The sequence below is a fragment of the Austrofundulus limnaeus genome, unplaced genomic scaffold, assembly GCF_001266775.1.
Source record: "Austrofundulus limnaeus strain Quisiro unplaced genomic scaffold, Austrofundulus_limnaeus-1.0 Scaffold11, whole genome shotgun sequence".
Classification (NCBI taxonomy): Eukaryota; Metazoa; Chordata; class Actinopteri; order Cyprinodontiformes; family Rivulidae; genus Austrofundulus; species Austrofundulus limnaeus.
This window is the reverse complement of record NW_013952413.1, coordinates 4,117,936-4,145,242: the sequence shown is the minus strand read 5'-3', so window position 1 is coordinate 4,145,242 and position 27,307 is coordinate 4,117,936. Positions and strand designations below refer to the sequence as shown.

The 27,307-nt window shown below is 39.8% G+C and overlaps 3 protein-coding genes across 4 annotated transcripts in view; 1 reads left to right on the top strand and 2 right to left on the bottom strand.

Annotated features, from left to right (window-relative positions):
• Positions 1 to 2,456: 2,456 nt before the first annotated feature.
• psma5 (proteasome 20S subunit alpha 5) lies at positions 2,457 to 6,693 on the bottom strand. Its single transcript, XM_014002093.1, has 10 exons — positions 6,590 to 6,693; positions 6,247 to 6,297; positions 5,096 to 5,162; positions 4,854 to 4,980; positions 4,115 to 4,182; positions 3,928 to 4,035; positions 3,785 to 3,843; positions 3,589 to 3,691; positions 2,748 to 2,834; positions 2,457 to 2,582 (listed from the first exon to the last, which is right to left on the bottom strand). Exons 2-10 carry the CDS (start codon positions 6,273 to 6,275, stop codon positions 2,505 to 2,507), a joined length of 726 nt encoding a protein of 241 aa, XP_013857547.1. The 5' UTR covers positions 6,276 to 6,297; positions 6,590 to 6,693; the 3' UTR covers positions 2,457 to 2,504.
• A 1,114-nt stretch (positions 6,694 to 7,807) lies between these two features.
• On the top strand, positions 7,808 to 18,429 carry mxra8a (matrix-remodelling associated 8a). The gene is made up of 12 exons (XM_014002092.1): positions 7,808 to 7,931; positions 9,246 to 9,272; positions 9,355 to 9,660; positions 10,649 to 10,750; positions 11,527 to 11,660; positions 11,732 to 11,911; positions 14,643 to 14,784; positions 16,413 to 16,571; positions 16,662 to 16,686; positions 17,192 to 17,277; positions 17,415 to 17,486; positions 17,571 to 18,429. Exons 1-12 carry the CDS (start codon positions 7,886 to 7,888, stop codon positions 17,591 to 17,593), a joined length of 1,302 nt encoding a protein of 433 aa, XP_013857546.1. The 5' UTR covers positions 7,808 to 7,885; the 3' UTR covers positions 17,594 to 18,429.
• Positions 18,430 to 18,580: 151 nt separating this feature from the next.
• Positions 18,581 to 27,307, bottom strand: part of per3 (period circadian clock 3) — a 16,854-nt gene continuing 8,127 nt past the window's right edge. For both annotated transcript variants that reach the window (XM_014002090.1, XM_014002091.1), the window contains exons 6-22: positions 26,089 to 26,140; positions 25,574 to 25,713; positions 25,364 to 25,442; positions 25,152 to 25,258; positions 24,750 to 24,906; positions 24,495 to 24,603; positions 24,214 to 24,342; positions 23,992 to 24,100; positions 23,766 to 23,877; positions 23,503 to 23,642; positions 23,242 to 23,406; positions 21,909 to 22,160; positions 20,981 to 21,804; positions 20,706 to 20,895; positions 20,261 to 20,447; positions 19,973 to 20,123; positions 18,581 to 19,892 (exon numbers count right to left, since the gene is read on the bottom strand). In XM_014002090.1, coding sequence (XP_013857544.1) covers positions 19,770 to 19,892; positions 19,973 to 20,123; positions 20,261 to 20,447; positions 20,706 to 20,895; positions 20,981 to 21,804; positions 21,909 to 22,160; positions 23,242 to 23,406; positions 23,503 to 23,642; positions 23,766 to 23,877; positions 23,992 to 24,100; positions 24,214 to 24,342; positions 24,495 to 24,603; positions 24,750 to 24,906; positions 25,152 to 25,258; positions 25,364 to 25,442; positions 25,574 to 25,713; positions 26,089 to 26,140 — 3,026 coding nt within the window. In that variant the 3' untranslated portion in view covers positions 18,581 to 19,769. The remainder of the gene's footprint in view (positions 19,893 to 19,972; positions 20,124 to 20,260; positions 20,448 to 20,705; positions 20,896 to 20,980; positions 21,805 to 21,908; positions 22,161 to 23,241; positions 23,407 to 23,502; positions 23,643 to 23,765; positions 23,878 to 23,991; positions 24,101 to 24,213; positions 24,343 to 24,494; positions 24,604 to 24,749; positions 24,907 to 25,151; positions 25,259 to 25,363; positions 25,443 to 25,573; positions 25,714 to 26,088; positions 26,141 to 27,307) is intronic.

Genomic DNA, 27,307 nt, shown 5'->3' with positions numbered 1-27,307 from the left:
GCCTATTAATTATTTATTTTAAAATATATTTTGTAAAACAATTTAAGATATTTTGGGGTTAAAATACACTGCAATGCTTTTACTGTGATTTACTTTACTTACGGTACACGTCTTCTTTATATACAGTTCTCTGAAACTTTTCTGTTCTACATAAGTTCAACAATTTAATTACTTGTTTCCCCCACATTTTTTCCAAATATTTTACATTTTTCAACTGTATATATCCTACCTAAATTTCTCACGTTTTCAGGAATTTGTATTTACCTGCAGCACAAAAACTACAACACACGATTCAAGAAATCTACCCATAATGTGACAGGAAAAACCCTGCATCTCATTTTCAGCTGCTTAAACATTCGTTTGACATTGAAAATTTTGGAATCAGGTCAAAATTACCAAAAGACAGAGATGCAGCTGTGTACTTAACCAGTTCATTTCTATTGTGTTTTAGAGGAAATTATGTTTTTTATTAGTGGGGTTAGGTTGACAGAATCAAATTATTGTGGGGGTCATAACCCCCCAACCCCCCCTGGAAATTACACCCATCTGAATGTACTCCTTCAAATTAAAGCTGAACATGTACATGTTATTATTATTACTTTTTCCCAGAAAATGACAAAATGCCTAATGTTAAGTACATCTTAAACTGTGAAATGAACGTGAAATAAAAGTAACTGTAAACTGGATAGTTGTAAAAGTCCAAACCTTATATGCTCTATACACATATAATCAGTAAAAACTTAAATTGGTTGGCAATTCCTTAAATCAAACCAAAGTTTAGCAGAGTATATGTGGTGGGGATGATGCATGGCTACTACTATTTATTTACTATTTTAAATGTTTTAAATATGTTTCCATAACACTGTGGTGGTAGCAGCCACAGACTCAAGCTTGTCTTTGATCCCAGCTGTTCCATTCGTGACTTTCTGACTCTTGCAGAGAATATAATCCGATTACAACCTGTGTGAAGTCACTTACAGTGCTGGTGTTATTGAGCAGAGCGGACTCGGTCCCTCTCAGAGCCGTGCACGTCTGTTCATTCAGTCCTCCGCTGCGCTCCGAGTCCGACAGCTCCGTGCCCTCGGAGACAAACCGCTCCCTCGGCTGCAGCCTCCTCACGCGGGACCAGCCATCTCCCTCCGCTCGCGGTCTGCTCAGCGCTGACGAAAACAGCCCGAGCGCCAAAATGCAGCACACGAAGAACATGACTGTCAAACAAAACAATAGGGACTACTTCAACTTTGGACACTATGAGAAACTCTCGAACGTCCCAGCAATGACTTGGCTCCACATGCGCCCCCTGCTCCTCCTCCTCCGTCCCCCTCATCTTCAGAAGCATCTTTCAACAATGGCCCATTCGAGGTGCMGCACGCTATTGGTCAAGACCTGCAAACTCTGCGTTTTCATTGGGCGAGAGGAATCTTCTTCAACTGAGCGGCAGTTTCCGTCTGGCRCTACACTGCCCCCTGGTGGCAAGACCGCGAACAGACCAAGGGGGCTCTTCCTCAAAGGAGGATTTATTCTCTGAATCTGTTGAGCTTTCCAAGAAACTATATAAAAAAAAAAAGGCCAAAACAAATAAGTCTTGCACAACGGACTGTTTTAACAGAAAAAAAAGACGAGGAAAACAAGTTTCTGAACCTATGAAACAGACTATAGTGGGAAAATAAAAGTTTTAATTTGCCTGACTAGCACTCATCATTTTTGTTGTATTCAAACYGTTTATCTTCTATGGATGTGGAAAACATCTTGATGGATACTCAAAAGATAATATCACCTTTGTTGACAAGCRTTTCATGGGAACTATTGTAATTTTCAGAGCTATAAGTCAGAAATCCATGCACTGTCCATGACCTATTTTTATTTTATTTTTTCTTGYTGGCTGAAGTTGTTTAGTTTCTCATCTGAGGAGTTTTCTCAGTTCATACTGGAATGTGCCAGGTAGCAAAGCTTTCAGCTGAATGGGATGCAGCTTTGCACATTCCAGCCTGAACTGAGAAAACTCCACGGAAGAGAAGCCAAACATCTTCAGCCAACAAGAAAAAAAAAGCCGTTACCCTTTAAATGTTTTGTCTTTTAGAATTTAACACATCTTTTGGCTTTACATCCAAATACAAAGCATGTTTATTATTACCTAATGGGTACAATTAAAGTAACAAAATAATCTAAGGAAACTCATGAGATTAGTTTCAAGCAGTTAAAGACTACTTATTACAAGAAAAATCTTTCAACAAATGATGACGAAGAGTCTCMGTGATTTTCTGAATACAACAGTTTATTTATAGTATTGATTCGTAACAAAAGACCCCCCCTCCCCACCCGCCCCCCAATTTGCTGCCCAGACACTGTTAGACCAGAGGTAAATTACCACATTACAAAGAGAAACCTGCAAAAACTTCTGAATGCTGTGGGTTAACTGAAAGCTGTGGCTGCGTTGTGACCCAGACACTCTCCTCTTTTTTATTTTCTTCCCAGCCCAGAACTCACACCAGGTATTTTCTTGTCTAGATGTCCTTGATAACATCCTCCAGCTCCTCTTTGGAGTACATGTGGAAGGTCTTACCAGGCTCTACTGTCGCCAGCTAGAAGAGATGAAGAATCAGCATGAAAACTGGGGATTTCAGCTTTGGCCTTCCCTGCAAACTCACAGCTCCTGATGTCTTTTTTTAAGTGACACCACAAATGTTTTTTGAAACAGTCATGCTTAAAAGACTTTTACAACATGATAGCATTCAGGGAGAACCAACCTCAATGTTAGTGGCGTTGAGCTTCTCCTCCATCACCTGCTTCARAATGGTGAGAGATGACTTGATGGCATCTTTTAATGTCATCGACTGTCCAAAAACAAAAACAGATTGATTTTTAATGAACGTCTAAAGCTTTAGCCATGACATTTGACATGTTTTACTCTAGGCAGCTAGGAGACTTATCCTGCGATGCATTAAAATCTGTTAAAAAGTTTGATAATTTCATGATCATTCACATATTCAGAAACAACTTGGTTTATTATATACACTTTCTTGTAAACAACCAAGTGTGAGTTATCAAATAGACAGTTAAACATAAAACCAAAACAGTTCTTGCTAATCGAGGAGAAATGATTGAAATTTCTGAATAATGTGCACAGGTAGTGTTTTATTGCCACTTATGGAGAGAAAATGGCCAGTTATTTATGCTGCATTTATTTCAGACAAACTTGAGGTTTTTAGAGCACCAGCAGATCTCTGACCTGAAAACCTAATTGTGGGTTTATAGCGGAAGCATTGAGGCATTTGACGTAACTAAAAGATACTCTTTCATTAGTCTGATTTTCTGTTGTAAAAGCCATGTGATAATCCTGATAAATACAATCTATTTATCTGACAGGTCAGACTGATATGCTGGTTTTCATTTTCTGGAACCAGTCGACTCACACTGGCCTCACAGCTAATCCTTTATCAGGAGCTTCAGTTAACAAAATGCTCTTCTGAACAAAACATGCAACCCAGAACAGGGTCATGGACGACTAGATTTACTTTTAAGTAAATGTACAAAAACTTACTGTGATAAATTTGACAGGAGAACAAGGTCAGAAGTGATAATACGTACCTTGTGGTAGACCTCTTGCAAGGAGCTCTGTGCTCCCTCTGAAGCTGAGCCGATGGCCCGAGCATCACACTGCACAAAGGTTCCTGATGGGTCCATGTGGTAGCTGGATTACAAGAAAAAATGCTCATTCTTCTTGTAAAAACAAACAAACAATAAAAACAACTTAAAATGGAAACAAATTTAAAATGAAACATACAGCTGGGGTCCTTTTTCGTCAACTCCTCCAAACAGTAACGCTACACCAAAAGGCCGACTCTGAATAAAGAAAGGGAAACCAGAAAGACAAAATTAATTAAATTAAATGTTTGTTAAAGAAGACCTGGAGGCGGTCTGACTGACCATGGCACCAGGGTCTGCGTCCTCCTCTCCAAACTGCAGCGCCAGGTTGGACACAGCCTGAGTCACGCTTTCCACCGTCATTGTCTCGTTGTAGGTGAACCAGTGGTTCTGTGAAGAGCGACGAAACAGGTTAGGGGCGTCTTCACAAGCTCACTGCTTCGTTTACACTGCCGCTCTGAAGTCATACCTGTGTTTCCACTCTTGCTTTGTCGATCAGAGTCTTAGCGTCAGCTATTAAGCCACTCATGGCACAACCTGGACCACAAAAACAGAAGAGAAATAAGAACCTGTATATACCTAACAAGCAACAATCACCTCTGTAAAACCGTCACATACTATGTTACCTGGTCAAACATGACTGATTATAAATGGTACATTATTTATACAACATTTGACCAAATGATTACTCTGCAAGGTCTGCCTTTATAAGTGCAGWACAGCAAAACGTGATTTTGTAATCCACTATCTTCCCAGATTCACTGCTTAACCACCCACCTCTCTCAAGAATTATAAGTTTGGATTAACGAAAAATTATGGTTTGAAGATTAACATAACAAATATCACAGATTCTAATTTAAAAAAACCTAAGGAGGACTAATTAAAGATGCTGTGTACCAACATTTAATAAAGGTGTTATCAAAAAATTACTTGTACGATACAACCCACATAACAGAGGTTTACAGAATAAGTTCCTTAAAGTTTTTAAAATACAACTTTTGCAATATTTTTGTTTTGTTTGAAACATAGTTATTATGGAGTTTTAACAAAGACTGCTTGCACATTTGAAGCATAAACATTTTGCTTTTGAAAAGGATGCAAATACATTCAAGATGTTGACCCAATAATATAAAAAATAATAATAAAACACACACAATAACCAACATTTTTAGATATTCAGCGTCAACATTTGTGTCACATTGTGTTACCGATGTGACTGTCAATCTCCACGATCTTCTCGATGCTGTTGGGCTCCATCAGGGGGGAGGTGATTCTCTTCTCCACAGCCAGACACACGCCCTCTGATGTCTGGATGCCGATGGCTGTGGAGCCCAACTGAGAGAGCAAAGAAAACCAGTGAGCTGAAACGTGAACTACTGTTTWATTTTAGTTTCATCACAGGCACTATTCAGAAATAAAATGGGTAAAAACAATTCTGCATCATACTCACCTTTATTGCCTCTATGGCATACTCAACTTGAAACAGTCTTCCCTCTGGAGAGAATGTGTTTACACCTCTACAAAACACACACAGATACTACATTAGCTCATTATTAACAAAAGGTTCATAATTTCATGCTTTTGAATAAATAGTATTTTGCCAGTTAATGAAGGGTTGTTCATAATTTCCAGTTGAAAATTCAAAACATTTCCAAATTATAATTTTCTGGTCAGTTTTTAAGCCAWATATGTAAACGCATCTTTAAACTCACTGTGGCTGTTCATAAAGTGGTGGGATTTTACTATGTGTATGCTTCAAATATCCTGTACACTGTGCACAAAAGCTACAAAAGAAATAAAACCATCTGTTAAATTTTTCTAAATAATTTTTGCTCATAATACCAGGTTTTAAGTTTTGCTCATCAATAATGTTTATTTGGCAAGACTATGCTCCTATTCTTTATAGAATGGGCGTGCTTTGRAAACTGGTCTATCGTGTCACTAAAAGGTTACAGGCTGTGTATGTAATCTATGGTAACTCATTAGTAATATATTCCTAAATCAAATACTGATATGTTGTAGTCATTAAATTGGAAATTACTTGTGGTCCACTGATTTGTCCAAACCTGAATATATCTTTGAATTCTCCATCAATAACTTCAAATCTAGATGCTGAGGATTAAATATAAACCTTGACGTGGTAGATTAGGCAAAGGTCACAATGACTAGTATGTTCATCTTTAATACTTTTCGTTTTTCTTTTCCATGGAAATAGTGTTCTCACCTTTCTGTGTTATTAACTATGGATGTACTGTGTTTAGGATGCAGTAAATAAATAAATACTGGCTGAAATTATGATATTCTCGGGGAAAAAACTCTCAACACATTCAAATATGTTCATGCCTACACAGACAAAAAAAGTAAGTTAAATAAATGGTAACGAAAGTGAAAGCATTGCAACCGGATTATTAGCCATTTGCTAACTACCTGAACAAAATTATGACCAAGGACAGAAGAAAACAGCTCTTATGAAATTCTCTTATTCGCTTAAATARATTGTGAATTACAAGGAGGAGGAAACCCTCCGTATCATAATCATCTTGTGTGATTTCTTTATCTTTAGTGCCAAATGACAAAGCACTTTGTGCTGCACTGACTTACCTGTCATATTCCGATCTGGTCAAAAACATATTTTATCTTTTACCACGGTGGCTGCAAACACAGATAAATCATTCATGAACATAAATTCAGTTTTAAACCATTATAAATAACGAAATCGAGGCTTTGTTTTTTTATTGTTCTTGTTGATAAATTAGCAAAATGAGCCGCGGAAAGAACGACGAGCATGCTCGTTAGCGAACTAGCATTTAATGAAACAAATCCTGGTGCTTCTTCAAATACGTCTAATTTCAATGTGTATTAAATTCAGCTATGTTTAACATAACATTTTGGTATAACTTTGTCTTTAGTTTTCTAAATAGCTACAGATAWAAGACTCGTTTACCTTCAAACACAAACCCTGAATGAGTTTGCTAGTTTCAGGGAAAAGCTTCTTGGTGTAGCACTCGTTCCCTTCCGGTTGTCACAGCAAATCTCAAAATAAGGTTCCGCCTTCACAATCCATCCATCCATCGATCCATCCTGTTCTTCTGCTGTTGTTTAATGGCACCATCCATCCATCCATCCATCCATCCATCCATCCATCCATCCATCCATCCATCCATCCATCCATCCATCCATCCATCTTCCTTTATTTCCCAAATTGGTTCGCGGGGGGCACTAGCTTGAGCAGGGAAGCCCAGACCTCTCTTTCCCCAGCCACCTCTTCCAGCTCTTCTGGAAGGACTTCAAGGCCTCCCCAGGCCAACCGAGAGACATTGTAAATTATATACATACTATACATACTATTTAAAACTGTGGGTAAATATTAGAAAAATGCACATTGTTCTAATTATTTTTATTTTTATTTTAAACGAGTAAAACTAGATTTTTTTGTAGCATTGTAAYAATAGTTGTGAAACTAAGACTAATTAATAGTTTATTTAAATTTTTTGATTAAAACCCCCAGCATAACAACAGAAAAAGAAAACCACTATTTTTTTAAATAAGGTACTTAAAAGCACTATAAATAATAAAATAGAGGATATTTAGGATATTTAAATATTGATCCGAATAAACGGAAATGACGGTATATTATGTCGAAGCATCGTTTAAGGAAAAACATTTTGCTCTGGAATACATTTTTGGCTAATATTTGTAGGGTTTCAAAATAAAATTATACTGTGAAAATTTTAACAATAAAATCGCACGAGCCCTGTAACATTTCTTTACACGTCATTTGAGAAACTGACCACTAAGTGTCTCTGTAGAGCTGAACATTGAGAGCCAGTGTTAAACAATAGGAACCAGAAACACATCTGTATGAATGGTTTTAATTAATTATGGTTATGCAGCTTATAGTAATATGTTACAGGTGCTTATCTTTATTAAATTGAATTATGTAAGTAGAAGAACCTAATTAAAGTACAGTCATCACTAGCAGTAAAATAAATTAATAGAACTAAACAAGAAGTAAAGAGAGAATATTTGAAGGATTTTTTTTTTCAGTAAAATGAATCTTCAGATTAGTTTTAGGGTTTCTTAGTGGAGGGGTGTGGAACAGTGTCAGGTTTCATCTGAGATCAGTTCCGTTTGGTTCTGCTTTGGTTCTGGGTCTCTTACGCTCAGCAATGCCATCTCTGGACTCAGAAACTGAAGTAGGAGATAGTTTTCTGAAGCTGACAGATGTCCTCCAGTCAKGATGAGGAAGGACGTTCTTCGTTTTCAGACTCTCCTCTTCATACTTAGTAAGTTGTTTCACTTTTGGATGCAGTTTATATATATATGTTAAGAAAAAGGTTTGTTTCCATCAGAGATTTTGTCTGCATCACATGTTTTGGAAACTTTTTAATAAATTTCCTGACATGTTAAAGGGCTGAAGTTCTTCCTTTAAACACGCCAGGCTAAAATTGTGGGAGCACAATGGATTAGTGGTTAGCTCTGATGCCTCAAGGTCCTGGGTTTGAGCAACAGTTTGGACCTGGGGTCTTTCAGGGTTTACATGTTCTCCATTGGTGGGGTTTTCCCTGCACACTCTAGCTTCCTCTACTGACCAAAACACATTAGGTTGCCTTCAGGCCCAAACCTCCCTTTCAAAAGAGATCTCAGTGTGACTTGCCTTGTTAAATAAAGAATAATAATCAAAAGTGCTCACTAAAATTCATCATGCTACAGCAGTTTTGTTAAATATATACCTCAACAAGACAGAGTAGAAACTCTACAAGAATTGTAAAAGAAACCAAGATCCAAGTTGCTGTCATTCAGGTCACAATGGTAACAAGTGGCTGACACAGGTGTGAGGTTACCCCTCCCTGATCAGGGAGTGACAGACAGGTACGCAGAGAAAAATAGACTAAAACTAAACTTTAATGAACAGCTACTGTGCGACAATGTGGATTTTTAAAATGTTTTTACAGAGTTTTATTTTGGACATATGATAAGTTAAACATCTTCTATTATTTTGACATCAGCAAAAATATTTCATATCCACTGGAAGGATTTTAATGAAATTTTCAGAAAGCATGAGTGCATGTCTACAATGTCTGCTAGATGATTTAAGATGGCCGCCGCAGTTAATAGACTTTAACCTAAACAGAAATTGCCATAAAAAGTGAGTTTTACAGCTATTGAGCTAAAATTTGGTGCGGTTGTTAAGAGGGGTGCTTTTTGTAAAGCAGATTGTGCTAAAATACGGCAACCTTTTGTCATCAACATTTAGCATTTAGATTTAACATTTAATATTAATATTTAGTATTTAGCTTTAACATTTAAGTTGAATAATTTAAATGTGCTAAAAGGTGACTTTAGAAAATCCACACTATTTTTTCAGACATTGTTTAGGTGTGACAAAATGTTCCTGTTATTTTTTGCACAAGATGCTTTCCAATTGGCGCCCCACAGGTTATAGTTTCACATAGACTAGCACTAATGGATGATATTAGGTTTTACAATATCACATGAGATTCTTCAAGGGATGCAAGACTTTGGATTTAAATTAAGAATGTATGATTTATTTAAAAAAATACACAACTTGATTTTTATTTTTTTATTAATTTTTTCAGTTTCTGCAGCCAGCTTCTACACTACAGGTATGTCTCTGAGCTCTGATTGTGATATTTAATTTATTATTTGTATCTTCTGAAAACTGATCCCTTCTTCTCTGTCTTCCAGTGTGGTGTCAGTCTGACAGCAGCAGCAGCGTGGTGGTGGCAGGTTATAATGTCAGCTCCCCAGCAGGGTCCAAGGTGGTGCTGCAGTGTGTGAGCGTCCGCATGGTGTGGACCAGGGACAGGCTGAGGGACAGGCAGAGGGTGGTCCACTGGGACATGTACAGGGATTATCCGGATTACGCCATGGAGAGGGTGGTGGACATGTTCTCAGCAGGAGACCAGAGGCTCTACAGCTCRCATAACCTGAACAGGGTTGGCCTCAACCCCACATCCTTCAAGGATGGAAACTTCTCTCTGGTCATTAAAGGTCAAATTCTCATTTCACGTTCATGTGTAGAGCTATGAATTATACATAATGACTCAAATATATGCACAGCTTTACCTAAATTTAGCTAAAAATGTAGCTTTTACTGAAATTTCTCAAGACTTCCAAGGCCTTTTACCTTTTAATTACTGATCATGGTTGACTGCAGCTGGTTCTCTTTCCCAGGATTAAAAATTTTGTTTGACTACACTCACTGGATTAACCAAATCTGATAACAATTAAGGCCACTATCCTGTATGTTTTAACTATTTTTCCTCCAACACATCTGATTCAGTGTTTGAATTATGTCTTTAAGTTCTGCAGAAGACTGTTAATCACCATTAATTTAAATCAGGTGTGTTGGAGCAGAGGAACAAGTAAGACCTACAGGATAGTGTACCTTGAGGACCAGGATTGTCACTGGAGGATTGTCGATCACTGAGTTAGAATATCCAGGAACAACCCAGAAACCACCTAGGCTCAAACTTGCCATGGACTGCTGGAACACATCCCACATAGCAAAATTTGTCTGTCCCAGTTCTGGCCCACACCGGGCATTAACACTCGGCTCACATACAGCAAAGAATGACAGCCGTTTGGTGGCCCAGATGTGGTTTGCAAGAGGTGATCCATACATGGGCCAGCACCACAGAAACCAAACCACAGCTGGACCAATTGTGGTATGCCATTTTAAAAACAGTGACATTGACAAACATGGCCCACATCTGGCCCACAAACCACCTGCCATTACAGTAGTCAACGAACAGTGCCAGTTATGTAGACACCAGATCTGGCCCTGCTATGTGTCTGCTGTGTGGGCTATGTGTCAATTCAAACCAATCTTACAATGGTCAATCAATGTCAAATAATAAAACTGACACATGTCTGGTCAATCTAATTATGTTCAGCAGTTAGAGTACACAGTGATCACGGGTGTATTAAAATAAAATGTTGTAACTTTTTGTTTTGCTTTCTCCTGCTTGTCTGACAGATGTGACAATGAAGGACAGAGGTCTGTACTCCTGTAACCTCCACCATCTTTACTGCCACCTGTACGAGACGGTCAGAGTTCAACTCAATGTGACCAAATCACGTATGTATGCCTTTACAATCCACCCYAGCCAGTTTGGCGCCCTAGGCAAGATTTTAGGTGGTACCCCTTGTTCAGTTCATTAAATCTCACTGCCAATACGTTCACATTCCAAACTACAGTAAATAGTTTGTTTTGGATATTTTATGTCTTTAGAACCCAGGTTGTCCAATTAAAATAGCTACCAATATAATTCATTTCTATCAGAATACCAGAAGTCTACCTCATACCTGCCAACTTTTGCTGACAGCAACAAGGAAAACCTTGTTCATGTTAACGAACTGCTGTGGAGTGAAGCATTTCTAGGGCGGGTCCAGGGGTATTCTCCCCTGGAAAATTTTCCAGCCATTTGAAGAGCATTTTACTAAATTATTGGGATTAACAAAACAACATAAAATCAATATTTTATGAAGGTAGTACAATGAAAACCACATTTTAATCTGAACAGTTTCTGAGATCATAACTGAAACATCCATTATCCTTATTTTGTTTTCTGTTTAAACACTGAGCACCAGTAGTTAGTCTTAACTGCAACATATAATGCACCATATAACAGAGGAACAATTCCACTGAAAAACCCACAGAACAAGTTACCTTCATAAACCTGAGTAATCAGTTATTATTCCACAGAATAATCAGCTATACTCTGATAAAAAGTTATTACATGTTTTTTTGTCTCTAATTTGTGGCGCCCCTTTGATGAACGGTGCCCTTAGCATTTGGTTATACTGCCTATGCCACACRCATCTTCTCTGAAGGCTCGTCTTCTCATCACAAAGGGCGCAAAGAACAGCGTTTCTGGGACGGACAAAAGGCGGTGTTTGTGGTTCTGCTGGGGAGCACCGTGGTGTTGCCCTGCGTCAACAGACGAACCGTGTGGACTGACTGGAGCAACGAGGAGGAGGACCAGCAGGTGATATCTCAGTTGGATAAATCTGTCCACTCATTCAACTTTTGTTGACTGGAAGATGGGTCATCTTTTAGGTCGTCCACTGGGACCATCAGCCACCCGGGTTTCACCATGACCGCGCTGATCGTCTGGTGGATCTGTACGCCTCTGGGGAGCAGCGCAGCTACGGGCCTCTGTTCCTCCAGAGGAAGATGAACATCAGCAATCAGGCCTTCTCAGAGGGGGACTTCTCACTAACAATATCAAATCTGCAGGTTTGTACGCAGGAGTGTAAAGTGATACCAAACATTAGAACATATCAAAAGTCCAACTTTTTGTACGTTTTGCATGTTTCTCCATTTGTCAAAACTCTTGTTATGAATGGGGAAAATTCATCTTTTTTGGATGTCTTTTTTTTTGTAGGATTAGCAGTGAAATTTACAATAATGGTGCTTCAATTATGATCCATTAGCAACTAACTAATTTTGACATTAGTGCACAATATTAATTAACCCTACTGTTTGTTGGGGTTTACATCTGATAGTATGTGTGTGGTTGTGCACATGGTAAAATGTGTTTTACAGAAGGGTGCATTCATGTGCATTCATCTGATATGGAGCTTCTCGAGCACATGGAACAATCATCAGCAATGAAGYGCTTGTCAAGTCAAAATTTATAGGGAAGCTGGGAACCAGAAACCACTTTATGTTAAGCAATTGCATAAAAGAAAAACACGGAGCAGCTGTTGCCATTTGTTAGAACAGCAAGCAGAAGAAGGTTTAAGGCCGGAGTCGAGGGGATTCTTCAAATTTTCTGGGATTTTCTCAGAGTGATAGAGTGGTAGAGCTCGGATGTCAGAGAATTTAGGTCAAACTGAACCAATAAAACAAGCAGCTGATTGGCGCCGGTTTTCTTGGCAAAGTGGGTCATAGACCCCCCTCCTGAAATATGAGACTATAAGTTGCAAACTCTGCCTTTTTGGGTAACTTTAACATCTATTTTTAAGTTAATACACTGTATAACACTAAGGAGAAAATGTGAATTACAAATACAAGTAGTTTAAAGCTTTATTTTATTACCATTTCATACCAGAGAGCACGGGTTAAAAACCCAACACCATCTAGAAGCCAGAGTTGTATTCAGAGTTGTCATTAACTGGGCAATAATTTAGTTGTGTTCTGTTTAAAATTTATGAAGATTTCATTTCTTGGGGGTGGCTGTGGTAGAGTAGTTAGGGGAGTCGTCCTGGAACCGGAAGGTCGCCGGTTCGATCCCCGTCCAGTCAACTCAGTCGTTGTGTCCTTGTGCAAGACACCTTACCTGCCTTGCCTACTGATGGTGGTCAGAGGGTCCGGTGTCACCTGTGTATGGCAGCCTCGCCTCTGTCAGTGTGCCCCAGGGCAGCTGTGGATACAATGCAGCTTACCACCGTCAGTGTGTGAATGTGTGTGCGCATGGGTGAATGTCTGTAGTGTGAAGCACTTTGAGTGTCCTGGATGGATAGAAAGGCATTACAAACAGTCCATTTACCATTTTACCATATCTTACCAACTGAAGACAACCTCGGTTGCAATAAATAGACTTTAATTCTGACTGGACTGATGATTAAGTCAAAGGTACCTAATTTGTTATGCATGCATGCAATGATGAGGTTTGTGCTCTGCATTTGACCCATCACACATGAGAAACACCCAAGCAGTGAGCAGCTATATAAGCCCCCAGGGAGCAGTTGGGGGTTAGGTGTCTTGCTCAAGGACACCATGAAATGTGGGCATTGATTTGATTTATTTGATTTGTTGATTTAACAGGAAAAGATTGCTAAAAATCAAGCCTGACTCAGCATAATTGCTGTTTTACAGCAGGTTCCTGTTCTGCAGCACATAAAACACTCAGAAGTACAGTGTCACAATCACATCATTATACACCACAGACACAAAGGCAAACAAGCATACCAATTCTGGTCCCAAGTTGGCCGCCCCAATGATCTATAAATGCACAACTACAGGAAGCTAGCTTGTGGCATTTCCTGCTGAAAATGCTACAGCTAGGTTTGAACATTTACTTATTCATTAAATTTTATTTAACATGGCTGTCCCATTGAGAACATGAATCTCTTTAGCAAGGGTGAACTGGGTCTGTGCATGTTTTATGGTCTGTGGGAGGAAATCAGAGTACCTGGAGAAAACCCAAATATGCAAACTCTACACAGAGAAACCCCATGTGGAGCGGAAATGAACCCAGGACCTTCTTACTGTGAGGCTAACCCCTAAACCATCGTGCTGCCAAACTTTTTTTTTAACTTCACAAACAAAACAAGACAAAGTTAGGGATGTGTGTGCATTACTAACCCGGGTACAAATAGGTTTGCAAAATAATCAACCTAGCCACAGTTGTAGCTAGCTGTAGCAAAGTATTTGGCTTTCATAAACCTAGTTAAAGCATTTTCATCAGGAATATAATGAGATTTTATCTGGTTTTACTATATGACGTAAAACTGACAGTGATGGGTTTAAAACTAGCATTTGCACAAACATTTTGAATGTCTCAAGATTGGACTTGTGTCATGAGAGCAATTTATTTTGACTTCTATCTTGCACAAGTTGTTAGCTCATCAATCCAGCCACAGTTACTTTCTATTTCTCCAAATTGAGGTCATACAGAAAGCTGCTTACAACAGGTAGGATATTTATTGCTCAGAATCTTTCCACAGAACCCTACTTTAAAACAACCAACTTTTTATTTTCATCAGTTGAATAAATAACTATTTTTCAAAAAATTATGCAGCTCAGAAAAATGTCTCTGTTTTTTATGTCTTATATGAAGCTAAAGTATGACAGTGAATGTGATGTAGAAGCCTCAGACACATTGATTGATGTTATCTTGGCCACMGTTTGTCTCCATTCAGATTCACCACACCCAAAAACCAAGTCAGAAACTCTTAATAAGTTGAGTTTGTGTGCTGTTTTTGTATCTGTATCAGTCCAGTGTACATGTGTGTGTTTACAGCCTGCAGACCAGGGCACATACTCCTGTCACCTTCACCATCATTACTGTGGTCTGCATGAGAGGAGAGAGTTTCGCCTCACAGTCGAGCCGCCGCTCATTCGGAGCACCGAGCCCGTCAAACTTCAGCCTGACAAAGAAAAAGGTACAAATCTCCATTTTTCTAATGGGTCAGACTGGGAGCGCCTGCAGAGCAGATGCTTGATCATTTAGCTGATCGGAACTATCAGGAAATAAAGAATAGACACATCTGTTCTTTCCTTTAGTCTTGTTTTTGTCCTCCTTCATCCTGACTGCGTCTCCTCCTGGACTTTCCAAACAGCAGAGCAGAGGAGGAGGAAGTTTTCTGTTTGTTTCTTCAGGGAGATGCTTTTTCTTGCACTGTCAGCTTGGCACAATCTTTGAGAATGAGAGAGTTTCTGATGTGCGTGTTTTTCCATGAGGCTTTCATGTGTCTGTGCGTGTAGGAGAGAAAGCTTAGGTCTGTGTTTAATAGAGCAAGCCAAGAAGGGCAGATCTCATTTCAGAGGAATCCTTTGGATACGTTCTTTAGTTCTTCCAAAAAAAAAAAAATGCATTCCTCACTCTTGGAGCTGTAATAAGGCAGCAGGACTACACTTTGATTTTGAGAGTTCAGTTTTTGCACTCTTTTAAAGTGATTTCTATCACAGACACATGCCTTCTTGCTTTGCCCTCTCAGTTGTCTGCAGGCCTGTTGACTTTGGCAAAACTACTCCATAACTCCACCTTCATCCTCCTCCTTCCCCTTTTCCTCTTTTTTAATAAGTCCATGTGCTATGATCTGTTTTGCTTAATGCCCAACCAGGGACTGGAGTTGCAAATTAGCTGTAGCTATATACTCTTTGTGCAACGCATCAGTTACAGACTTGATCTGTTCCATGTTTTTGTATGCAATGTCCCTATTAAATAAATAAAAATAAAAATACTCCTGTCTTTAACATCACTATCATTTTTTTGTAGAAAAAAATCTTTTCTATAGTTTACAGATGAAAACGGGACACATAAGTGATTTGCTAAACAGATCACTTAAATAAATACAGAGAGACCAAAACCCAGAAAAAGCAGGAAAATAAGAACGTTTTGTTTAAAAATGGAGATGAAGACAACTYTTCCATGTAGTGAACGGAAATCAGATGGGAGAAAGTGCTTTTTTCCCCTGCATATGTCAGGCAAGCAACTACATATGTGCTATAAATTAGAGTTTTCAGTGTTGGGGTGAGGTCTTCTCTCAAGAGAAGATTATATCTCAGTCCTCTTCCTCTCCATTCGCTCCTCCTGCTTTCTTTGCTTTTTCTGTGTTTCAGTGCCAGGAAAAGTAAATCACAGTGTGACACCAGTCTGGCGCTCATGTTGGCTGAAAAATGTTGAGTCTGAGGTCCACAGCTGCTTCTTGACTTGCACCTTTTTCTTTTTAAAGAAAACCAGACTTTTTTTGCAGCTTCTACTTTGTAAAACTCAGCAGATGTTGTGTTCAGCTTTTTGTGTAAAGGTTGGAAATAAAAAAGAAACTTGCAAAGGTGTTGTTATAAAGGATTACAAAAGGAAAAAAAGTGCATTTATCGATGCAACTTGTCAGGAGGAGCTAAATGTTGAGTTTTACATCAGGTTTTCAGTGGATTGGGTGTAAGAAACAACTGAAAAGACAGCGGTTGTTAGTGGTTGTGTGTCTGACCACTAGACAACACTCTGGTGTGTTTGTGAGATGATGAACAAAGAAAAGTGCTGACTCTCTGGAACTTTTCCACCTCTCAGACACCCCCAAAGCGGAGTCGCCTCGCGTCATCACTGTCATCCTCCCAGACCAAAGGAACCACTTTCTCCTGCCGCTGGGCTTCGTCCTCACCTTCCTCCTGCTCCTGGCGTTCATCATCCTCATCATCATCCTCCTCACACGTCGACGTCGAGCCAAAGGTCTGGGCTGCAGAGGCTCCGTCTGGTTCGCTTTGATTCACCTGGAATTTTTCAATATCGTTGTTGTTTGTGTTTCCTTTTTTTTTTCAGATTTTTRTCCCAAGGCATCTATGAGGTGAGTGCTAACAGGACACAACATGAGAAGTCATAGAAAAAAAAAGACAGGGCATCTTTTAAAATGATTTGAGTCTAACTTTAAGTATATAATAACACACAACAGATTCCAAACTGACATTATTTATGCAACAAAAATGAAGCCAGAATGCAAAACTAGAACTTCGTTCTGCAGTAATAACTCCCAGTTGTAGTTTTCTCTAGAAACTCACCAACCTTTGAAGAAAATTGGCCCTCTTTTTTTTTACAGCATTGCTTCATGTCACTGAAGTTTGCAAACTTTACTTTTGCACAATTCTGTTCAGTCTCTTTTTGACAGATAACATGGCCTCACATTTGACTCTAGAATATTTTGGTTRAAGAAAAGGATCTGTAGCTCAGCGGTCRGTGCTGCCGTCTCATWATCCTGAGGCTGCAGGTTTGAGCCCAGGTTGTGTCACTTTTCCTATTAAATCCTGTGGAAGCAGGAAGGTTGGAAGGGACTTTATTAGTTCTGACTGTGACAGGTCCAACAGAAGTGACAGCAGCTTGGAGGAGTGTGAGGTTGATGTCAGCGAGGTGAATGTCTGCAGTCRGGAGGAGAGAAGAATCGGTGAGTTTGTTTCTTTTAATTTGTCTTGTCTGCAGCATTAAATGTGTGGATAAAATGAAAATGAGGCTTTAATGGGTGTTCAGTATTMTTGTAGTAAAAGACAGGCAGTGGTTCATTTTGGACTTTTTCCTGTTTAGACTACAAGAACAACCTGCTGAAAGACAACGCCCACGTGAACACTCAACCAAAACTTATTGATCTTGACAAAGGTATGTGTGTTKTAATTTACAGTATCTCTTATTTTCCTTTCATGAAACTCAATTTTTCTTTTTGTTTGTCTGTGCTCCTTGCAGAGATGCAGAAGTTTTCCAAGTGAGGAAAAAAAAAACACAAAACCGGTGACAGAAATGAAATCAAAGTCACTGGCTGGTCCAGAGACTGCGCTCCAAACTTAACTGGTCCACACCACCTTCTGTCCTGCACTGCAGAGGGGGGAACGAATGCTTTTGGAAATCCCTGACCGAGGGGCTCAACATAAAAATCACCGTTTGACAAAAAAAGTCATTAATAATAAATAACCCAGACACTGACAGGTGTGCTGAGTGTGACTCAAGCCTTGAATGTTGCGTGAAGGACGAATCTGCACATAAATCCACTTTATTGTGATGTGAGGAGTTTTTTTATTTTATTTTTTTCTGTTTTTACAGCTTGAATCATTTCTCATTATGCTTGTTTGCGTTTGTTAAATTTGAACTTTACCCCAAGCTTTTGTTTTCATTGGACTGAAGCTGCTTTATATGCAAAGTATTTTTTAACGTCTTCATATTTACTGCTGATATTTACAAAMGTGTTTTCACCCTTTTTAAAATGCAACAATACAGACAGTTAGTGTTGTGGGCCAAAAAATGTTTTAAGTTTTTTTTTTTTTTTTTGATGTTGAATGTTTCTTTTCATGAAGATTAAAGTGAGGTTTTAACAGTGAAACTAAGGGACTGAATGACTCAAGGGCGCCCTCTAGTGACAAAAACAGCATCAGCTGTTAGATCAGTATTCATTCTGTGACTATATGCATGAAGCACACTACATTTTTACTGAAAATGTCCGTCTTTTGTGGCTTTTGCTTTGTTTAGTTTCATGTCATACAAAGCTAATCCCCATGTTTCTGCTGCACTTTACAGTTATTACAATAAAGTCATGATAACATTGAGAAAATGTGGTCAGTTCACATTTAAGTTTGTAAAGGTTAATCACAGAGGAAAAAAGAAAATTTGATTTGGTTCCTAAAAAATTACATTTTTCTGAAAATGGTGCTAAAGTTCTGCTTTATGTTAAGATATTAGTGCTTTAAAGATAACCAAACACCTTAGATCATAAGTCATTTATTCATTCTTTTGTCACAAACAGTCCCTGAATTCAAGACAAATGGCTTTTTATACAATTCRTAGTAAGTCTTGAATACATCATCTATAAAATACACAGTACTGTCATATACTTTTGATCTAAAAACAATAGAAAACATGGTCTGTGTTGCGCTTTTGGACACGTGTACTGAAGGAAGGAGACTGTGCGCTCATTCACACCTGCAGTCGGACTCAGCACAAGAAGAGTGACAACATTCACAGAATGACAATTAGCTTCTCCACACCTCCCTCTCCTTAATATTTCCACACATGGTCAGAAAAACAAAAAAAAAATGCTACTGGGGCTAAAAGGGAATTCATTCAGTAAGAAAAAAATAGGATCAGAAGAAATTTGGGGCTGTACACAACAAGGCTACAGGTAAATAATGGTGATGATCTGTTTTTAGGTTTTTGAGTCATGAGCTTGTTTGAGCTTGAACTTGTTTTAGCCAAAAATGCCATCTGGTTTGTTCATCAGTCAACATAACATTGTAATGACAAAACTGATCTGCACAAGAGAAGAACCTATGGAATAAGAACAAAGCACATTTAAATCATGAGATTTTTCCTGAATATTATAGACAAATCAGAGCAGCAAATGTGTATTAGTCTCCATCGGATAAAAATAAAACATGACCCCACCATGTCTTCGTTATGGTAGATTAGACTGTTAACACTGTGTCACTGAGTTGGTGTGGTGCTCATACTCTACAACAAGTCACTGGAGAAGAATCTGACTAATTGAACAGGTAGGGCAGGTGTTCACACAGTGCTCTTGTTCAGGGGGCAGCGACTAAAAGATGTGTGTGATGAACAGCTGGTGGCTCAAAGCACCAGAGGAGGTGGAGTCTGTATTGTGAGATAAACCCCTCCAGGGGCTCTATTAACACAAAAACAACAGAGGTATAACATCAACAATTAGGTGAAGACAGTCACGTTAGAGTGACAGAGAAAACACCAGTAACATGTACAGTCTGTCTCTTCCCCACTCTTGTTTAGGCCTGGTTCTAGTCTCTGCTGTCTGTACAGAACATTAAACCTAAAGAGCGGGGGTCCACCTTCTCCAGACAGGTCAAGAGAGACGCATGGCAGGTGCTGTTGAGCTTTTTGACTTGTTCACTGTGAGCCGTGCAGTGGCTGACGTCCGTGTCTTTAGGTGTCGACCACGGGTCCGATGGAGTCCTGCTGAAGGCCTTCCGCAGTTGCTGAACCGTCTGAGACCGGAGGCTGAGGGGAGTGGGTYGTGGCCGGCGCCGAACTGCAGCTCACACAGCCCTGTGAGGCGACAGACGTGTTTGGCGTGTGTCCATTACAGCACAAAGAGAAATATGAGAACTCCGGGGGCTCTGTGTTACCTGTGTGTCTATTTCCTGTGGGATGGTGTGCTGCTTAATCCAAGGATGGACCTGAGCCAGCTCCTCCCTCTGCTCCTGGGTGAACCAGGGCTGGAGGGGCTGAAGCATGTGGAGCTTCTCTCGGTCTTCTGCCAACACCTCACTCTGGTCCCTGAGTTAACAGAAAACTGGTCATTACTAGTCCAAATATACTTTAGATTTAAATACGGGGTTATTTTTAAAAGTCCAGCTRAATTTTGCTACCTCCTGCTTCTTCTGGTAGAAACAGAAGGTGGTATGTACTTGTACCTGGGGTGTATCTGGTATGTCATCATGACGTGCTCAGGTGTGTGCTGGATCATGCTCCACAGGGAGCTCTCCACTCGGCTGTCGAAGCTGCGCTTGTGCTCCGTCTGTGCCTCCTGGCTCTTACGAGCTTTTCTCGATGTGTCAGATGAATCGTTGCTGGCGAAGTACTTGCTGCTGTTGCTGCTGCCTGTAGTTCAACAAGAACTCTGCATGTTTCATTTCACTTTGTCCAGCTATTAAGTAAARCTCTCTCCCATCTTGCATTTAGCTTCATGATTTAATGTACTTATTTACTAACAACGTAAAATAAAGAATGGTGCACATATAAAAATATAATCATCCTTCTCTCAAACATCTAATATGTTAGATAAACTTTATCCACTAAACAAATAAAAAAAGGTTTTATCCTGTAATATAAGAACACTGTAGGCGTGTCTCTTCTCACCAGTGTGTGAGGTGGAGGTACCATTACTCCTAGAGCCAGATCCAGATCCCAGTGAACCAGACTCTCCTGATCCAGAACCTGAGGCATTGGAGCCAGTCCCTGACCTGGCGTCCTCCTGCAGCAGGAGGTCCAAAAGCTCACTGGATGTAGACTGGGCATCATGATTACTGGACTCACACGGGGCGTTGCCCTGAACAGAGCAAAAGTTTACAAGTTAGAACTAAACTTGCTGCTTGCACCGTGAACATGTGTGAAACAGGCAGCAGCAACATTACCTCGGTGACGTGTTGTTCATGGAGGCTTTCAGGATGGTTGTGTCCAGTGCTGCTCTGCCCCTCACCCAGTTTGGGGAGTTCCTCCTGTAGCAGGTTGAGCTGCAAGGGAGAGCTCGAGCGAGAGCTGGAGAATAAAGCTCGAGGCTCTGCTGCTTCTTCCTCTTCTCCAACAGAGCTGGCTCTCTGTGAGCACAGAAGGAGGCCGGGTGAAGTCTGGGGGCCAGGCTGGGCCTGGAACTGAGGCTGAATGAAGGAGGCACAGTCAGGCGTGAACCCTGGCATAATGCTGGATGTTTGAGGTACAGCGGAGGAAACAGATGGTAGGTAAACAGAGGGAAAGCCAGGACTGAAGGTTGGATAGTTGGGTAGGATGACTGCCATGATGGGAGCCATGTAAGGGTTAAAGCTCTGAGCTGAAGTCATTGTGTGTAAGTTATAAAAGTTCTGGACATTCTGCTGGGGCTCCATTTGGACTGGTGGCATGCCCGGCTGGCTCTGAGCCGACTGCATGATGTTAAAGTTGTAGCTGAGCTGCTCCGGAGGCTGCAGCGTTACAGGAGCTGCTCCAGGCAGCTGCTCAGGGCCGGGCTTCCCCATGACCGGGATGAACGGAACCTGCAGTGGGGATGTTTGACAGGGGGGTTCTACCATGCGGGGGTGCGAGGACTCTGAGGAGGGCCAGGAAGAGTAAGGAACCCGGTAAGGGGGGCCAGCTGGGGAGGCATAGCTGTCTGAGGAACCCTGCGGTTTGGGTCGCTTGTGTCTGAGYTTTCCTCTTCGGGTCCGATTCCAACCTCCAGCACTCACTGGGCGTCGGTAGTCTCCTAAAGTAAGACGGGTACAATATAACAAAAAAGTAAATCTAAATCAAGMAATCTTATAACACGTTATTAAAAGAAACGTTGCATTTCTGCACAAATATACAGACCTGGGTGGTAGGAGTGAGCCATCGAGCTATTTTCCAGCTGCAAATAGGAGCTGTAAGGACTTTGGAGAATGCGATGACGGAATCGATCCACATATTCTTGTTCTTCTTTCTGGGTGTGAGCTGACAGCACCTCTTTGGTCAGACCTACAAAGCGTCTTTCCTCTGTGGCGGGGCTTGGGGCAGGACGGATGGGGGTTGCAGCCACATCRGCAGGCTCGCTGCCCATCGGCGCATCTTCTGGTGCTGTGGCCTCTGTGAAGAAAAAATAAGTAAATAAAATCAGGGACAACAAACAGGTTATTTTCAGCTTAACCCACAACCTTGAAATCTTAACCTGGAAATCTTATATATATATTACAGTATATAAAAGGTAAAATATCTAAAACATTTCTGTGATAAATAGGGTAAAGGATACATTAAATAAAAAGGCTTTGTATATTCTGTATAACTCACTGGTTGTACCATATATGACATATTGTGCGGAGGTATGGGGGAATGCCTGTAAAACTTATATAAATTCAATCTTTCTCTTACAGAAAAGAGCTGTTAGAGTTATCTGGATTCAGAGATCATACAAACCCAATATTTATAGAGATGAATCTACTGAAGGTTAATGATTTCATTGAGTAAAATATCTTAAAATTCATGTAAAAAGCCCATAAAAATATGTTACCTAACAATATCCAAAGCAGATTTATCAAAAGAGAAAGTATATATAATTTAAAAGGTGATGAGACTTTTGAAAAACATAGATTTAGAACTGTATTAAAGGGAAGATGTATCTCAATTAAGGGTGTTTGTTTGTGGAATGGTCTTGATGGTGAGACAAAACAGTCAAAATCTTTTTTTGTATTTAAAACACTTGAAAATTACTTTGATGAAGTGTTATAATATTGTCTAAAGTATTGTTTTGTTGTAATTTTGTGTGTTGAAATTTGTTGCAATTTTGTGTGTTTACTTACGCCGTATGCTGACGGTGAACTTTTGAGTTGGTGGCTGATTTTATTTTGCGAGTAGGGGCAGATCTTATAAGTTTATACGTCTTTCTGCCAGTTTTCATTCAGTGACTTCTTTTTAACTTAGTTTTAACTTAGTTTTGYTTTCCTTGACATTTAGATTTTGTATGAATCATCATTTTTTTTATTTTATTGGACTTTGTAGTATTGGATGACTTGCTGTTTTGTACTCATATTTCAATTCAGGATTGAAATAAATAAATAAACAAATGCTAAACTTTTAATTATAAAGTTAGTCAATTAAAATATAACATTCACAAAAAAAATCAAAGGTGCACAACATCATCTCAGCAGCTTCCATGGTGTATGTTTAGTACCTGACTCGGGCTGAGGCACATGGACGATGGTGCTGCTGTACGAACACTGGCTAGTGACCGAGACAACACTCATGGCCTTAGAGGTCATTGTGATGTCTGTCAGAGGCGCCCCGACAACTGCCGCAGCTGTAGGGCCCACTGACACCTCGCTGTCCAACACAACCACTGGAAAGTGAGGTGGACATATGTTAAAAGTCTGACATATGTTAAAGTATGTTAAAAGTTAGACTGAATACTGAGATGTGCTCTGTGTGCTTTTACCATCTGAACTGGTCTGAACCACACCAGCGGCGCCTGCCGGTTTGTCCTCTTCTGAGGTAGAGGATGAGGAGGAAGAGGCGGCCAAAGAACGAGACTCGCTCTTTCGTTTTAGGACTTGACCTGCACAGCCCTCCAAGTATCTGGATCACGTAACAATCAAAAAAATAAATAAATACATTTAAAAAAACAGTCAGATGCCTGCAGTAGCTGACTGCTTCAATGGGAAAAATATGTGAAGCATCATGAAAAACCTATTTCTTTACCTGATGATATTGTCTACACAGTTGATTTGCTGATAGGAAGGGATGTGGGTTTGTTTCCTGCTTTCACCGTTTCCTCTGGTCTCAAGGTTGGGGGCTGTGGGGGGTTGAGGTACTGTAAAAATAAAAATAGGCTTTAGCTGATATCAAGTTTGGCAACCAAGAACACCTTTTTCTTCCCGTCACTTTGATATTTTAGTTTTTTTTTTTTTTTTGAAGACTGCTTTACCTGCGGTAGGTTTGCCATGACAAGAATGTTTTTGGCTGGAATCTAGGAAAGTTTGTCGGCCCCAGGTTTTTGCTCGGTTCACGTCAGCACAGATCTGCTGCAAAGTCATCTGCAAATCCACACACACACATGCAGGACACACACAGTGTCTCAGGAAGAGTAATGTTTGCAGAACAGTTGGAGAAGGCAGTCACGGCTTGGTGTTTTGCTGTGATGTCTCACCGGTTCTCGGTGCGAGTCCTCCCATAGATTACCGTTGCTGTCACTTGAAGAGGCAAAGCTGATGTAGTGCTCATGAGAGCCGTTACTCCCCAAACTGCCRTAGCCGCTGGAGCCATTGTTGTGGACAGGCTGTGGACAAAAGACACAATAAAGTCAATGTAGTGAAGGGTTTTTGAAATGGTATCAATATTTAAATAAAAGATTTGAACAAATTATTCATTTAGTTACTTGCAGAGATAAAAAAAAAATGTTTGTGCTGTTTGCAGTTATGAAATAATCACCTGCAGGAAAAGCTTATAGATTTTCGCTTGAAGATCTTTGATTTCCTCATATGTGACGGGAATGTCTTCCTTCATCTGAGCAGCAAACACATCCTCATTCAGAGGACTCCTGCAAACAACAACACAGCATTWGTTATCTCCATTATTAAAATGATTCATTTGAATTTCCAAATATGTTTTTCTTAGAAATAAAAAAAACCCTTCATCACTTTCAAAGAAAACAGGTGAATTGAGTCTTTGTGTTATCATACGCACGTTCTGACTTTGTGCCGACCGATGATGAAAGCCACCTTTCGACTCCAGGGATTAATAAAACTGGACCAGCTGGTGTCCAAGGTGACRTAGTCTCCATTCTGACAGCGCAGACGCACCGGAGAGTGCTCAAACGGAGRCTGACCAGCATACTTTAACACTGTAAGGCATGAAAACAGAAATGCTTCATGCTTCTCACAGTAACCAACAGTGGGTGAACTCCTCAYGCTCTCTCTGGAATAAACACTTTTAAACAAATTGTTTTTCAATGTTTGACAATTCAAACACCAGATATAAAAACAACCCACAAGGTTAGYTGTACAGTAAATATATAAATGAGTCATTCTTCTGTTTTATTTACATTTTACACGCTGACTGRTTTTCATTCATCAACGGACCACTCACCTTTTCTGTGCATGGACAGCATGAGGGGACGGTCCTCTGGGTGGATGCAGGTCAGCAACGATGTGCCAATCAGGTCCTGAGGAAGGTATCCTAGTAAAGGCACAGCCCTGTGGAAAACAACCACCAGATTAACTCGCTTACAAATTAAGTTTACAGATGAGCCACTGTACCATAGTGGGGTACAGATTCTGCCTTATTCTGTGTGTATTGACCTGTCATCAACTTCCAGGAATATACAACCAGGGGAGTGGGTTGTAGTGAAGATGCGCTTGTCCATGGGGATCCGAGGTGCTGAGTAAAACAAGACAAAAAATTTTAAAAAATCAGCCACTTTGTTTCTTGAAAATTGAAAACTGACAGAAATTAGTAACACAAAATAAATTTAAARTGTGTTTATAATTTAAGTAAGGAAATCGCTGTACCCTCATATCCGGAGATGATGCGTTCTGCCAGTGCCAGGCAGCATGGCTCCTCCTCCTCCCCTGTTCCCTGCACCTTCAGCTGGTACGGCGTGATGCGAAATGGATTGTACCGCATCTCCCCGTCACGATCCTTGCTGCCCCTGAAACRAACAGGAAAAAACGCATACATTGTTGAACTTCAAATATTGTTATTGTTATATCCATCAGAGTTTGGTCTCAACCAGGAAGCTCTTCATCATGTAAGGTAACTTCACCACCTGCCATTGTGACTACGACCACKTTTTTCTTTTTAACAGCAAAATTAGCTTTGATTATTTTGGACTTTAACAAAGAACATCTGGAATATCATCATCTTATGACTAATGTATGTATCGTTATGTAGTAAAACTAACAACAGTCAAATCTACAATGTACTTTAAAAAGTCAGTTTGGGTTGTGTTCGTCTGACATCCACTGGTGAAAACGAACCACTGGAGGTGATTTATAACTTRGAGTAAAAAATGTGAAAAACTGACCTTATCCTGCAGAAGAAGGACTTGACCTGGGCGCTGTCAAACAAAACTCCAGCTTTAGAGACAAAAAGAAGACAAAGTTRAACATTCTGATTTTAGTTTGCACTTATGCATTTCAACAAATCCCCAGAAACAGTATTGAACAAACTAAAATGATTCGAAATGTATGCTATGCAAATGTAAACAAGTACTAAAATTTGAAACACTTTATTATATGAGCAGAAAAAAAAGAATAAAATTAAAGACTGTGCACRAGAACCTCTTCATGTTGTGCTGTTTGGTGAGGAGTTTTTATATTTAGGTGATAAAAGGGAAATTCCAGAGTTTTTACATAAGCAGCAGCAACAAAGTGTAATATCCTTTAAGTCTTTTCTCACAGAAATGAAAAGAAAAACAAAATAAAAACACTGGCTCTTAATAGGATTTAAGTCATGTGAGCAGGGGGTCAAGGTTTTCCAGAAACTGGAGTGAATTTGATCCCAACTTGTAATAATCAACCGCTAATAATAGTTTGACTGAGTCTAACTCAGGGCCCCCCAAACAGCATTAGCTTGTGGCCGGGAACCCCGCTTACAAACCCACAAACAATGCTACAAAATATGTAAACATCAACTTATAGAATGTTTTTTTGCCCCCACTTTTATTCACTTTTCAATAATTATTATACTGTTTTAGCATAAGAATTGTATTAACTAACATGTTTTAAACACTTCCACTGAAAAAAATAATTTTCAACAAAACTGACGACAATAAGAACAGAAAATAAATCAAATCTCTTAAGTTCTCTTAAATACACTTCAATATATTTGTCCTTATGCATCTCAGTAATCCAGGTAGAAAAAAATCAAAAAGAAAAAAAAAATAAGTAGGTCCTCTGGATGGGTTCTTCTTTAGTGAAATGTTTCGTCTCTCCTCCAAGAGACTTCTTCAGTCTGATGAGTTTCAAGTGAACTCAGCCTTATAAGCACTGCTCCCACATGGGCAAACAAGTTAGTCACATGCAAAAGTGACTATTTGACTATATAGTGACTTTTGCATGTGACTAACCTGTTTGTCCATGTGGGAGCAGTGCTTATAAGGCTGAGTTCACCTGAAACTCATCAGACAGAAGAAGTCTCTTGGAGGAGAGATGAAACGTTTCACTAAAGAAGAACCCATCCAGAGGACCTACTTATTTTTTTTCTCTTTTTGATTTTTTTCTACTTGGATTACTGAGATACAT